The sequence below is a fragment of the Rhinoderma darwinii genome, chromosome 4, assembly GCF_050947455.1.
Source record: "Rhinoderma darwinii isolate aRhiDar2 chromosome 4, aRhiDar2.hap1, whole genome shotgun sequence".
Classification (NCBI taxonomy): domain Eukaryota; kingdom Metazoa; phylum Chordata; class Amphibia; order Anura; family Rhinodermatidae; genus Rhinoderma; species Rhinoderma darwinii.
In genome coordinates this window covers 375,096,636-375,112,630 of record NC_134690.1, presented here as the reverse complement: position 1 = coordinate 375,112,630, position 15,995 = coordinate 375,096,636, and the positions used below count along the sequence as shown (strand labels likewise).

Below are 15,995 nucleotides of genomic sequence, written 5' to 3'. Positions count from 1 at the left end.
CTCTACTCCCATCTGCGTCAGATGCTCCTTTAGGAGCCTCAGCCGCAGATTCCTTCGTATTTGCCAGACAAAAGGACGGACACCATGACAGAAATACGTTGGGACGCATTAAAATCAATGGCTTCCGTCGGGCACCGTTGGTGTTTTGACACAGGAAAACAATGGAAAGACTTGAAAAGAGCCTAAAGATGTGAACAAAGCCTAAAAAAATAAACACATTCAAATAATCGATGTGGCAATTCAAAAAGTAACCATTTGCGGACATTGTATTGAACAGTGTTTAAGTTTGTTGCTTGAAAGGAGATTTCTCCACCACTTACATTAATGACATATTAATAGGATATGAAATAAAATGTTTGATCAGAGGGGGTCTAACCACTAACACCCTCCACAGATTGCTAAAACGATTCAGAGCTTAGACGTCAGCGCCCATCGGCAACGATACTGTATTTAGGTCTCCCTAGAATAGCTTGGCTTGCCTAATGGGAACGAAAGGGGCACGGAAGAGCATCACAGCCCCCACAATTAACGATTATGAGGGTCTAAGTGTTCTTAACAGATTTTTACACCCACGGCAGGCTGAAGATGGCTCACATAGAACGTCTATGTGAGCAGTCTTCAGCCTTAACGGAGCGCCGATCACAGCCAAGGTGCAAAGCGCTCAGCTGAGCGCTTCATCATCTCCGTTTCAACAGTGGAGGTCTCAGCACCCAAACCCCCACCAATCTAAACTCCAGATATGTGTCCATGACATATCAAAAGCTTGAATAAAGTGTAGTTACCCTAAGTGGTAGAGAAGCACCCATGATATAAAGTTCTGGCCTTTTAAGGTCTGCACATGTACTGACATTTTACTGCAGTGACTAGGGGCAAATTGCAGTGAACAAAACTTTAAAAAATAAAATGCTGAAATCCGCTTACTATCCGTCTCCAATTGAAGTCAATGAGAAATCCGGAACATTGTGCAGATGTTCCTGGGCATTTTCTGTGTAGATTTCAATCTGCGTCATGGAAAAATAAATAAAAAAGTAACATGCTACTTATTAACCCTACTGAATGGGGCTAATCCAGGTGCAGATCTGCGGCAGAAATGTAAGTGTCCGCCTCCTATTTCTGCCACTGATCCTCTAGTAAATACGTGTCAGATTTGCCAATAGGCCAACGTGAACAAACCCTGGGAGATATTGCATGTAATTTCACAGAAACATATGGAATCAGAAGATACAGTATCAGAGCTTTGCGTGACAAGCGGCTTACTATAAAACATCAATGCATTGTCTAGAATAGCAAAACAAAACCTGTCTATGTAAAAAAAAAAAAAAACGCATACAATCTATAGGTTACTATGCCTCAGAGCTGTGATCGGATATAATGCATTTCCCGGCTTATACCTGCTCTGTCCAGAATTTCATCATAGGAAAAGGTGATTGATATAGGAACCGTGCTTGCCAGAAATAGGCAGGGGAAATGTTCTCAGCTCTATAGGTGATCAATGCGTTTCATACACAACTTATTGATCTCATCAGATATGAGCCCAGATGAGTTTATTCATTACAAGACATACACGGAGGCTGAACACAAATAAGTCATTGTTACACTGGATTTCCAACTTACTGGTTCATGTGTCTTTACTGGTGATTGAACATTAGCATTTCAAAAATACACCAGATGTTTAGTGACAGTGCCACCTGGTGGTGGTGAGACAAAATGCAATCTATCAGAAATTGGTAATGATTGCTGCAATGACATAATTGATATAAACAGTTTTGCTGGTCTATAGTGATTAGACGAATAAACAGAGACAGACCGTGGATAGTAATAATATATTCATACCGGGCTGCTGCTTTAGTATGCACAATAGGAAATACGAATTTGAAGGCGGAAAGAAATGTCAAAATGCAGAAATCCATTAGTAAATGTGAACACGGCGAGCACAAAAATGAAATGAAATTAGGCTCTATTTACATTTCTCCACCAATTCATTTACTATTCTCCTCTTTGAAGCGCTCAGTTTTGGATCATTTGATTATAAAATGGTGTTCATTCTTTTATTTTTCCAGACTGACTCAGGCACTTGGTTATAGTGACACCGAGTGGCGATTCTGCTTTCTTGTAATGTCAGGACGCCAGTAAAGAATAGCACAAGTGGCACTTTTCTCTCGCAATTATTCCAGCACTCATCGGTCGTCTCCCACACACTTAAAATTACATTAAGTCTTAATTTATACAAGAATTCCAATGCAAGGGAAGAAAAGATTAAGCTGCTGGAGTGGATTGCACCCGCGCATTCCATGAATCCTGCCAAGACATATGGGGGACTTCACTAATATAAGCAAGCCTTACATTTAGAGGGGCAAAATGTGTGTGTATAGATCTTAAAGGGCACCTGTCCCCAGCATTTCACATATTGAACTCTCCTCACCTCACTGGCCGCTGCTGTCAAAAGTTCATTGCTGTTATCCCCTCTCCTAAACTCCTCCTCCGACTGTGAATAACGGTCTGCAAACATTTTGCGCCTTTTATGGTAATAATCCGTCAGTCTCGTTCATTCCTCTTCTTATGCCGCCCACCGCCGAAAACTGGCTTGAAATCTCGTCTGAGAGATTGCTTATGCTCCAGTCATGTATGGGCCGACACCCTTCCCTACTTCGTCCGGGCCTCAAATCTAGTTACTGTGCATGCGCCGCTATAGTGTCGAGCTGTGCGCACGCACCAGAACATGATTTGGTGTGTACTGGGGGAGGGGAGGAGCGGTCAATTAAAAGTAAGGAGACGGGGTTAACTCGGAAAGGCTTGAAGACTGAATATATAAATCTTTTATCTCATTAGCATATGGCACGGGAACACTAAAAAACAGAATACTAAGGCCTCATGCACACTTCAGTTTTTTCCTTCAGGGTGCTATCCGTTTTTGTCACTGATAGCACCCTGAACCCATTCATTTCAATGGGGCCATGCACACTACAGTTTTTTTGACGGTCCGTTGCTCCGTTCCGATCCAAAGTAGAGCATGCCCTACTTTGGTCCGGGATTCCGTGACCATGAGGCCCATGCAAGTCAATGGGGCCGTCAAAAAAACTGAAGGCACACGGAAGGCATCCGTGTGCCGTCCGAGTGTGACAGAGCCGTCGCCTAGCAACCACCGGGCGGGCAGAAAAACATTAGAAAAATATTACACTAATCGGCAGCCACTTGTCTCTATCAATAACTGATAGAGAAAAGAGGCTGCTGATTAAAAATAAAATAAAAAGCATTTCATACGTACCCGGTCGTTGTCTTGGTGACGAGTCCCTCTTCTTCCTCCAGTCCGACCTTCTTTTGTGACACGGCAGTCTGCGAGGCCGCTGCTGCCTGTGATTGGCTGCAGAGGCCTCTGCAGCCTGTGATTGGCTGCAGAGGCAGTCACGTGGGATGAAGAGTCATCCCTGGAGGCCGGCCTTCTGACGTCATCCTGACGTGCGTGACCGCCACTACAGCCTGCGATTGGCTGCAGCGGCGACATGGATTGAACGTCATCGCTGGTGGCCGGACAGGAGGAATGTAAGTATGAACTGTATTTTCCGCGTGCCGAGCATGTACTGTCCAGGGTGCTGAAAGAGTTACCGCCGATCAGTGCAGCCCATTAACTCTTAGCACCCTGGACAGTACCATGCTCGGCGCACGTAAACGGAAACACGGAGTGCACACGGCCGCTAAAACGGGTTCACGGACCCGTCCAAAGCGGCCGTGAAAACGGTGATGTAAGTGTGCACGAGGCCTAAAAGGTACAGAGACTGCTTAGGAGATATATATATAGGTTACATTAAAATGATTTTTCACCCACTTCCACCAAGTATTACTGGTTTAAATAGGTGAAATACTGGTGACTGGTTCCCTTTAAATAAAATATTTATATGGATCAATAAAAAAAAAAAAAAGGACAAGAACATTTCCTTATAGAACTTTCCATTATAGATCGCGTCCCTGTTTATGGAGAGAATAGCAAAAGAAGTAAACGCAAGCTGCAAATGAGCCACTCCATACCATGGGCCTAGGCTGGATTCATGGAGAACATTTTAAAGGGCATCGGCCTCAAACTCCTTCGTGCAACGTTCCATTTTTTTTTCCACTATTTTAATTGTTAAAGTCATTGATCATATTTAAAGGGAAGGTGTCATGAAATATTTTTTTTTTTTTATCATATTGCTTTTAATATGATATTAACAAATTTAATTTATTTGTGTTCTCATGTTCTACTTTTTACTGTGTTCTTACTTTTACTTCTCTATGGGGGCTGCCATTTTTTTTTCATCTCTGTATGTGTCGATTAACGACACATACAGAGATGGAATACGGCACATACAACCCCATAGAGAATGCGAACGGGAGCCGTTCCATTCCCTGCAACGTACACCGTCCATGTGGGAACGGCGCATGCGCCACTCCCACACAGACCAAAACGAAGCTCGTTCACAGAGCGACATCCGGTGCCATTTTCATGTGGAGCGGAAGCCGCTGCCGGACAGTAAGATGACAACTTCCGTCCGCGGCTTCCGGCCATATGTTCAAGGAAGCGAAGGCGCAAGGAATAGGAGCGGATGCGGCAGGAGCAGGTAATTTATGTTTGTGTATGTTCGTGTGATACTGTCTGCTGAGCACTGTATCTAATCCTCCTACACTGTGCAGTCGCTCAGAACATGGTGGCACACAGTATAGGAGGTTTGAAGATACAACCCCCTCCTTCTCCTGGCACTAGCCAGAATAAGGGAGGGGGAATTGTGTGAGGACACTAGAGAGAGTGTGTCTACCCCAAATTTGCAGCATAAAGCAATGAGGTTGCTTTACCACATTGACCATGCTGCAATTTTGGGAACTGCTCCCTCTAGTGGCCAGCACATGGAAATGTTATAAATTAGAAACTAATTTATAATATTTTCTGACTTGTGAAAAAATGTAAAAAATTAAAACAATGTGTAATTACTTAAATAATAATTGTTTAAATAAAAAAAAAATTCTAGCGACACATTCCCTTTAAAGGGATTATCCGGGTTGTTCAAATTTTTTACTGATGTCTGTAAGTGTCCTGAAATAAAAATAACCAGTACTCACCTATCCCCTCCCCCAACAATCCAGCATTGACGCTCCATTGGCGCTCCCAGGGATTGTTTATATGCTGGCAATCAGAGGGTTCAGCAGTCATGTTTTGTATTCCTGGCATGATGGCAGGTATTGGTCACCGCTGAGATGGCTGGAGCGGTCACATGTAGCCTGCATATAAACAATCTGGAGGGCCGCCATGTATCACTGTGAAACTCAGTGACTCAATCAGAGTTTACATTATTACGCATGAAGCAAAAGTACCCGTGGCTGTCCAGAGATCATGCCTGTTGACAATACTGTAGATTTGCAGAGGGGCTGCCTCTATATGTAATAAATCATCTTCTGATCGTAACGATTGTGAAACAAACCCCATTCACAGTGTGAAAAAAAACAAAAAACCTATCTGTTGTGAAAATTTGCATCTAAATCCACATCAAAGTAAGCAATAAAACCCGCAAGCTCTGGTATTGAAGCGTTAAGGCAAGGGCCAATTATCGGGCAAAACAAGAATTCACAGAACGCTCATTCCAGATCATTGCGCTGTGTAAACAGGGCAGCGATCAGCAGATGAATGAGTAAACGCTCGATCAGCTGATATTATAGTTTATGCAGCACAAAATATTATCGTTGTTGGCAGCAAATCTCTGTGTAAACAGGGAGGTGCGCTGCAGACATAAAGGAAACGTAGGGGGACAGGCTATCGGAGTAGCGAGAAGTACATAGTTTACACGGCCCACATCGGGAGATGTAAGATGACCCTTAGTCACTATTAGAGCTTATCTTGGTCTTTGTTAGATTTAAAAGCTCTGACGCAGGTATTTTGGCCTCTTCCTCCTCAAAATTAAAGTGCACATGGCTTTTTTCTAGCAGCTACCCAGAGGAGGGTGCTGTCAAAATGACCACAGTGAAGACAATGAGCCACCATGTAATTACACATGGTTGTACCAAGACCCCCAAAAAGAGGGAGGGGGAAAACCCCCCCCCCAAAAAAAAACTCTGCACTCATAATACGTATGATGTCCATATGCTCAAATTGGGTGTGGATAATCCCTTTAGAGGTGCAACAGCCAATTTATTTGTAAGCTCTTAAAAATTAAAGGGGTTTCTTGGAGTTCAGAAATCCCTACCAAATCATGAAAAACTTTATACTAGCAAAATAAAAAAATAATGAAACTAGAATAGGGGCGTTTTGCCTATTTTTTTTTTCTACCCGAACTTCCTGGCGTGCACTGCTAAATTTCATCCTGAACTTCCGGTTATGGGGCGTACTAGTGCTACTAAGGACACCTACTAGGTCTGAGCAAAGTCTGCCTAGCTAGGAGGTGTACCTGCCCAGTACTCCTCGTAGTTGCATAGGCGCATTCATCAAGAATGTGCGCGAGATTGTCGTCACGTACATGCATGAAGTTACACGGTGTATCTAGATACATGGGCCAGCTCACGTGAGGTTTCTTACACTGTGTGCCTGAGCTGTAAGTACCACGCATGCGGGGTGGGAAACACGGCTTGAGACTGCCCATGTACGGACGACAATTAAATGGGCACCGGAAACCAGGCAGCCAAGATCAATAGCTGGATATACGGCACGTGATCTTGAACTGGAGCGAAAGAGTGGAAATTGGGTCTTGTGACTAACATCTTATTAGGCGGATCCAAGAGTCTAATAAAAGAGTGAATAAAATTACAAATATGGTCAACACTGCTGCATTATATGATGAATTAATAAAAATAAAAAAGTCCCAGAACACCTCTAACCTTTAGCAGCTAAACCACTATAGCAATACAATGCGGTAAATGAGACATGTGGAAGGTTACAAAAGTTCTGTAAAGTTGACAAAAGTTTTAGAGCTCAATTGCACCCAACGATGAGGAAAAGAGGAGATATTTACAATTACATAACGTGGGTAATCACTTAGCAACCTCTTAGCTGATAAACCTTTAGAAAATGCAATTCAATTAATGACACAAATGTTAAGGTAATGTATCTGAAATAATAGGTTTTCCTTAGATGTTCATTTAAGTAGAACAATGCTGTGCGGTATGCGGCAAGCACCTGGCACAATCTGGGAGATGGAACCTTTTAATGATAACGGAGAACGGATTGCGTCTCTTACTTTGTGATGGCCGTGACTTCTCAAAGAAAACATCACCCACAGAGAAGACTGGAAATTACCATTAAGCTGCAGCTAGATAAACTGTGGAGGTGTACTAGATGCACAGTAGGCATTATATGCATGAAAGATGAGCAATCTCTATAATTTAATACAGAATTCTAAACTAAAACCTCAGACAGCTTATCGGAGGGGTAAAAAGCGTCACATACATAAATCCTCTGTGGCCACAGTCCCCTCTAACGGTGACAGAAGTGTGAACTACTGTATCTTTTTTCATTGGTTTTAAGACTAGTGTCAAAGTTCCCAACTTACGGACATCTGTCACTCAAAAATATCTCAATATCTAGGAATTAGCCTTATATATTTGTTAAATAGATGATGGTCAATTATATAATCGTAAGAGAAGATTTTAGACACAAACTAATATTTCTTGTAACAATATCAATGTGCGTATTCTAATATGAAGCATACCGAGTGCACTCTGTAGCGCACCTGGACACAAAACCCTAATAAATTGTCTCCCCTATAGAACCAAAGCCAATTGGAGGAAACACATAAGGAGGATAGGGATATTTTGCAGGGAATGCTTCAAGCGTGGAGTCACCCTCCTCAGGGCAAGTAAGGCAAAAACAGCACCCAGGTAGGATCCATACATTGTGGAACAAGGTAAGACGGTTGCCAATTTCCAAATTGCCAGCTTCATGTCTTTATGAGACAACCAATGTTGTGAGTCTCTCCCCAATTTCCTGTATTGCATTACACATCCCTATTATATATTACTTTTAAGCGTCGAGTATAAAGATGACGCCAGTATACAAATAAACAGGCCAAGCTCTATACAGGCACTGAACAAGCAGGGATGCTTGGAGAACGGAGCTTTGATGCCTGAATAACCGAGTAAGAACTAGATATAATACAGGCACAGTACAACGCAAGTAACGCAATGTAAAGTTACTCAACATTAAATACCGGAATGTAAACTATTACATATTATATTTTTGAAAAGTGAAATCAAACCTTTTAGAATTGTGGACAAGTTACTTTAGTGGGGACATAATCATATGATCATAGCAGACACAGAATATGACATCTACACAGAAGTCAATTAGCTGTAAAAATGAAATCTATCCAGACGCTCTTTGTGTTTCCCATGGTTATGTGAACGCATATTGATTCACATCTGTGAGGGTTATACAATATGTACAGAGTATTGTCCCGTTTATGGTGTCATCAGTTGCATCAAAACATCATTAATTAAGTCATTTGACATAAAAGGTGTTCTTGTATTGTTCATGTTTAGCTTAAAGGGGTTTTCCAATTAGGATATGTCATAATTGTTAGATAGGTGCCGATCCCACCTCTGGACCCACCCTCTATCTCTAGAACGGGGTCCGCTAAACCCGTTCTACCTCTCTGTGCTCCGGCTGACGCGTGCGATTTCCGACTATGAAGAAGAAAACAGCGTAGCTCGCTGAGCTATGCGGTTTCCGTAACTCCCATAGTAGTGAATGTCAGTTACGGAAACAGCGTAGCATGCAAGCTACTCTGTTTCCGGAACTACCATTCAGTTCTATGGGACTTACGGAAACAGCGTAGATCAGCGTGCTACGCTGTTTTCTTCTTCATGGTTGGAAATCGCAGGCCTCATCCGCAACACAGAGGTAGAACGGGTTTAGGGGGCCCCGTTCTACAGATAGGTGCGGGTCCCAACTCTGGACCCACCCCCTATCTGATATTTGTGACGTATTCTGTGGATATGTCATAAATGTACCTGATGGGAAAACCCCTTTAAATGCTGTCTACACCACTGCAGCAATTTGTTTTTATTGTTCCAATGAACCTAAAATAAAAATGGAGCAACTTTGTAAGGGCAATACCCTTCCCACAGACACTGGCTAATTCATTTTGTACAAAAGCAGTAGGTAAAACGAAAAACCAAAAATCGGTCCATGGTTCCAGGTGTAAACCAAACAGAGCTACAGGTCATTGGCCTAGAATAAACGACCCAAAATAGGAGGGTGGGATCAGTGCCCCCCAATGGATTCAACAAGAAATAGATTGCACGGCGAGTACAAAAATCTTGCTTTCTAATTAATCATTGGGGGGACAGCACCATGGAACGTCCTAAAGTAGTCCCAAAGTGTATGAAAAAACAAATGGAAAGTACAGTCATGTGCCCACCTAACAAACAGCTGCCCGCAACACATCAGTAGAGGCCAAAGAAGGAACTTGATATAAGTAAAAGTGTGCACAGAGGTCCAGGCTGCAGCCTTGCAAACCTGAGCTTCTGAAGCTTAAAGGAGTTTTCCCATGAAGGACATTTATGACATATCCTCAGGATACGTCATAAATGTCAGATAGATGCGGGTCTTGCAACTCCTGACAGACCCGAGAAGGAAAAATCAATTTGGCCAGGAAGTCATGAGACTTGTCCTAGCATAAAAGGATTTCCCACTGAAAGGGACCTGGAGCGGAACTGTGCATATGGACCCCCTCAAAGATCGACAACATTCTGCCCTGCACTCACATGCAGAAAAACAGAGTGGCATGGCGAAAACCTTGATTTGAATGGAGGCTACCTCGTTCATCAGAAGAAAGACCCTTGCTGTCCTAGTGTTGAGTATCATACCCAAAAACTCCATGATCGGAGTCTGGACCAATGAGGATTTTTCCATGTTGATAAGCCATCCGACCCCTCTCAAAGTGTCCAGAGAAATTTGGAGACTGAAAATAGTCCTCTCTGGGGGGTACCTTCACCAAACCGTCATCCAGGTAAGAAATTACAGCGACTCTTCTGCCGTGGAGAAGCGCCATTAGAGTTGCCAGGACCTTGGTGAAGAACCAAGGAGACATGGCAAGCACAAAAGGGAGAACAAGTTAGAAATGCAGAGAACCCACCATGAAACGAAGGAAACATTGGTGGGTTCTTGCAATGGGAGATATGAAGGTATACATCCCAAATGTCAATTGAAAATTCAACCTCTTGTCCATAGGGTCGCTGAGGGAAGTTGCCTCAGCCATAGGAATAGTAGGGGTCCTTGATAGCCAAGCAATAGGCGGATCCACAAGAGGAGAAACAGACCACAAGACCAAATCCTCCTAAAATGGAAACAAAATATATGTGTGTGTGTTTAGAAGCAAGACGTCAGTCCAGATATATCCTCTCCTTGGTTAGTAGATTCTCAAATGGTTTGGAAAACATAGCATGCGGCGCTGCTGGTCCTTTCATCTGAAAAGGGTAGATGGGATGCACATATTAACACCTGCATAACAGCTGAAATCTGTGATTCCTGTTCTGATTCAGAAGACACATGCAAGGAAAGAGATGGATCCACATTGGAGGCAACAAGACCATTGAGAAATGCAATAGGATCGCCCTGGAAAGAGCATGACGAGGACAAGACCTGTCCTCTTATGGAATCTACTGTGAGAAATATTATCCAAAGGAAAGGTTGGAACGCCCCTGAGCAGAGCTGCAATCTAGGAGGCAAACGCTGCGAAGACTGCACCATGGACTAGGATAGTCTAGAAATGTCCCCTGCGGCCTGGGCAAAAAAATATTGCCCGTCAGTGGGTGCCACATCCTTGGGGACGGCGCCATCTGGGGGGCCCTAAATACCAAACACTGCGGGCAGAATGGGATAGGCTGGCTGTGAGTAAACTTTATATCACAACCACCACAGGCATAAAAAGTAGCATTGCCCACCAGTATAGTCTGCTTAGTAACATCCTCCCAAGGAGCAGTGATATGGGGGGAAAAAAAAAAAAAAAAGACAGAGCGCTTCTCTGGGGTAATGCTGCAGAAACAGGGTGGTCAGTGATAGCACGGATGTGTATGTGATAAATACACTCACCTTTTGGAGTTGTGCTAGGTGGTCGGCACAACTCGATCATCAAGCGTGTGGAGCCTTGATGCTCCGTATATAGGCAGTCTGCTGGCCCTCTGAGTGAAGAGCGGCGGCTGAAGAATCAGCGCGAGTCGATGTGGAAAAGAGGGTCCAAATGATTTGAAAAAACGATCACTCTTCGTAGAAGGCGCTCCTGCGTTTATGTAGAAGATTGAGCCAAATCCCCAGTCAAGGCAGAATATCTCAGTGGGTAGAAACGTTATTTCTTAAAAAAGACGTGTGATAAACAGCATATGTCCCAATGGTGGAGCAAGAAGCTACGCGTTTCGACCTCGGACTAAGGTCTTCATCAGGCTTGTGTTTAGACCAAACTTCTGTCAAGGTTTTTTCCTGCTACAATATGGTCTAGAGTGATTTAAACGTCAGTTTTATTCTTTAAATACTGCATTGTAGAAGAGCTGAATGTCATTCAACCCTTTATGGCTGCATTGTTTATGCTCTGAGACAGCTGTTAGATTTAAAATAATTTAACATAGTTGTGCCGCGTAAACGCAGCTCTGCTACATCAAAGCCACCCTAGAAATAATATCATCATCCCAGGTGCCTGCCACTTATTCTCACTTGAACATTATAGTATACGCTGTGTTCTTAGGTGAACCACGTCCGTTATTCTTGACAGCAAATTTACAGCTACAGCCTTTAGTGTTATTAGTACAAATCGGGGAGTAATTGGAAGACATTACTAGCATCGGAGCCCATTCAGTAAATGTATAGCAGCACCGCTTTTATTGCAGCGACAAACAGGAAACAGAACATGGCGGTCAGATGGCCCATTAATAACATAGATTTGTGTTTCTTGTACCAGTGAAAACTCTGTGAAGCCGTTAAAGGTCACATTCGTTTTAAAGAACCGTGTTATTTCCCAGGTCATTGATTCATAAATTGTAACATAAATTCTTATGCCAGGGCTACAATTTGGGCCAGCGTTTTAGGCTGCTGTACTTCTTTGTGGCGTTAGATGAATATTTGGGCTATTATTAAACTTAAGTGCTGCACAGAGCAGGAATATTCCTAATTTTTTTTTTTTTTTTTTAAGTCTGAGGAGGGCTCCTGCACGAAGAAAAAAAAAATAAAAAAAATTAAATTACATTTCTAATGAGGAATATGCTCCAAGAGTTTAGCATAACCTCACATTTTAGCGTTTCATTAACAGAAACTACTGGAAGTTTAGACAAAAAAATTAGATATACATTTATTAAACTAAAAGGACTGCAAGCCAACGTACGGCATATTGCGTAAAACATGCTAGTCTGTAATGCAAAAAGAATTTAAGAAGCCGTGGCGTTCTCTGTGGGTTTCCGCTCCTGCGGCGTAAGCTGGAGACGTTCAGGTACAGCATCTGAGTAAAAATCTCAAGAGAAGCGCAGTGGGATAATACATAAAAATGGCTGTCACAGGTTCCCAGCGAGAAAAAAATGTATTTCATTCTAAAACAGCCATAAGCTAATGTGACCAGAATGTAAAGGTTACTATGACCAGGAAGAGGAATCACCACAAATTCCTTATTCATGATGAATGTCTTTAATTATTGGAGAAGCACTATGAAGCTCCTATTTGTATGTAAAGAGCCTGGAATAATAACGAAATATGGCATGCCTCGTATAGGGACTTCAGGAACGTCACTGAGACAAGCAAGAAGAAACCAATGGGACTGAAGTGCCCATTACCGGTTTGAATCATTTGAATAGCTAAGCCGACAACAGTCACCTGCAGTCCCTTCATTTTTTCATGTCTGTCTCTTTCCATCAAGACTTCCAAAAATGTAAAAATAAATGCAAAATCAGTACAAAAACAAAAATTTTCAAAGTTACTCAATTAACAAGAAGCTTCACCTTGAAGAAAAAGTGTCTGCAGCAGCTACGGTATGAACTATAAGGAATGTACTATAGATGATTAGTCATCTCGTAATTCTGGGACTGTATAAAAAATAATTAATTTATAAGGTCACAAAAATCCTGAGTGACTTATAACAACCCCTTTAAGGCCTCATGCACACGACCGTAGTCGTGTGCACGGCCCGTGATTGCGGCACGGACGCACATTGATTTCAATGAGCCCGGACCACAAATGCGGCCCGTATAATGACATATCCTATCTTTTTGCGGTCCGGGCTCCCGGCCAATGTCGGACCATAGGCCCATAATTCACCCGCAGATGTGTTTGTGTGCATGAGGCCTAACACGGACTATGATAGGAAGTTGTCAGAACACACAGTGTGATGCTCCGGGCAATGTTCTGCTGATAGACCTTGGGTCCTGGCATTCATGTGGATACTTTGACAAGTACGACCTATCTGAACACTGTTGCAGACCAAGTACATCCTTCCATGGTAACGGTATTCCTTAATAGAAGTGACCTCTTTCAGCAGGATAATGCCCCTGCCACACTGCAAAAATAGTTCAGGAATGGTTTAAGGTACAGGTCAAAGAGTTCTAATTGTTGACTTGGCCTCTAAATTCCCCAGATCTCAATCCGATCGAGTATCTGTGAGATGTGATGGAAAAACAAGTCCAATCCATGGAGGCCGCACCTCACAACTTACAGGACTTAAAAGATCTACTGCCAACGTTATGGTGGCAGATTCCCATTCGGACACATACAGAGGTTTTGTATTTTGGCGGCACGAGGCCAACCTACACAATATTAGGCAGGTGGTTTTATGGTTATGGCTTATCAATGTAACTCTACACTATTTGTGGTTTAGACTTATTTTTCCCACTGCTTTTTTCCCCCAGACTTCATGGGCTCAACAATTTAAGATAATTCTATAAATAGCCTCATCTCACGCACATTAAACTACAGACAGTGCTACCTCAGGTTTTAGTTCTGTCCCATAAATGATCAAAATATTGGAGAATCAGTTTCACATATTCGTGGTTTTCTTGTGGGGAGTTTAAAAGCAGAGAATACAAAAAACAATTTACATTTATTTGACTATTTTTGTTCTAATTTAGTTTTAGTTCTATTTTGGAATTGTACTGGGTCTCATGCACACAACCGTATTTGCCATTCCTATTACAGGGATCCCGAGCCCGGTGTAAATGCATTTCAATGGGGACATCCGTAGGACGGCATAAAAATATACGGTGCGCTGATTTAGAACTGCGTTTCCCTTGCACAGCGAGTGGCAGCTTTACAGAGAAAACCAGCGATGGGGATGTAGCTCCAAATCCAATCCTTCATTATTAGGATCAGCAGGGGGTACCAGAGGTCTGACTCCCACCAATTGTAAAGTGATAGAATATGCTAGCTACATGCAATCACTTTATAAGATAAGAATAACCTTTTAAAGGGGAAATCCAAAAATGATTAGATATTTCTTAGACACTTATGAAGATCACAATGGTGAAGTCTGATCTTGGACCATCACTGAATTCTAGGATGAAAGCGCTTAATAATGGGATCAAAACGACTGTGACACGGCTTAGATATTCTGTTACTGAAAATCTGAGCTTAATGCCATTGATCTTAACAGAAATATCTGAGCAGCGCCAAATAGGTTTAAAGGGGTAGTATAGGATTAGAAAAATATAGTCGCTTTCTTCCAGAAACCGCACCACACCTGTCCACAGGTTGTGTGTGATATTGCAGATCAGACCCATTCACTGAAATGGAGCGGAGCTACAATACCAGACACAACCCATGAACAGAGATCGGATATTTCCACTTTGATCAAATGTATCTATTGCACATCAGAAAATCATTTGTCTGGATGTCCCCTTTAAAGGTTTTGCTGCATTGGCAGAGAATTGCCAGGGAAGAAAGCTGCTGCAGAAAGTGACCAGAAGGATAGATGGCACATGTGCATCACACAGACACCCATTTCTTGAAATGGGCGCTTTACAATTCTTCACTGTCCCTACAGTATTAGGCACTGGTTAAGCTGCTCCCATGCAACTACAGTTGTGCGAGGTGGGGCACAGTACCAGTCAATGGGGGACCTGATTGTGCAAAGTGTAATGTGAAGAGTGAAAACGACCATTATTTAAAAATAGGATATGTAGATGATCATAATAATTTTGACAGCCAAATACCCCAAAAATGGCGCATTGTGGGCAGTGAACATACACCGATTCTGAAAAATGGATTAAAACAATTCCAAAATTGGGCATTGGTCACGCTAGTCTTATTATATAGGATATGTAATCATAATCAAAAAATATATATATAACATTGTGTGTTACCAGTCTGTAGAACTCCATAGGTTCCTCTATACCTTACCTAGGAATAGCGGAGTTGTTACATCATTGGTGAGGTCATTGGGATCAGCACCAGCTCGCAGTAGGATCTCAGAGCATCGAACGCTCCCACGTTTAGCAGCAAGATGCAGAGCGGACTCCCCTTCAAATGTTTTTGACTTTACGTATGACTTAGATGGAGCTGTTGGGGTGGAATTATATAATGTTAGTAAGCAGAGTGCAATTTTTCACACTGGAGAATCCATTTCATCAGGATATTTGGGTTTATCCTCAAGTATTGCAGTAACAAACACACATGGACTTGGCCACTCAAGGAAGGACTGTGAAATGTTTGCTGAGCAGCAGCTGAAGTGTATTGGAAAGTAGAATGGTCGTGTGCAGCGCCTTTAGATAATAGCAATAACGAAGTAACACTTTATGTGACATCACCACGACTCGTCTGCTGTACACACTTCAACAAGAGGAAATGTCACGAAATCTCGCTTATACAGTATCACTTGTAACAGTGCCATTATGGGGGCGTCATGAAGAGATGTGCAGAAAAAAGCTCGCATCGAGGGTATATTCACATGTTGAGCTCATATCGTAGTTTTGTTGAAATTTTGGAAAAAAATCGGTGCAAAAATAAAATCTGAAGTGTGATTAGACCGCACCGTGTGAACGGACCCCAAGGCTTGCATGTACATGTGCAGCGT

At 42.5% G+C, this 15,995-nt stretch overlaps 1 protein-coding gene across 6 annotated transcripts in view; it reads right to left on the bottom strand.

The window, feature by feature from the left end:
* The window catches only part of ASB3 (ankyrin repeat and SOCS box containing 3), a 93,640-nt gene that overhangs the window by 71,435 nt on the left and 6,210 nt on the right, over positions 1-15,995 (bottom strand). For all 6 annotated transcript variants that reach the window (XR_012883259.1, XM_075863165.1, XM_075863160.1 and 3 more), the window contains exon 3: positions 15,323-15,481. Coding sequence is in view for 5 of the 6 variants with exons in the window: in XM_075863165.1 (XP_075719280.1) it covers positions 15,323-15,481 (159 nt within the window). In the remaining variant the exon portion in view is untranslated. The remainder of the gene's footprint in view (positions 1-15,322; positions 15,482-15,995) is intronic.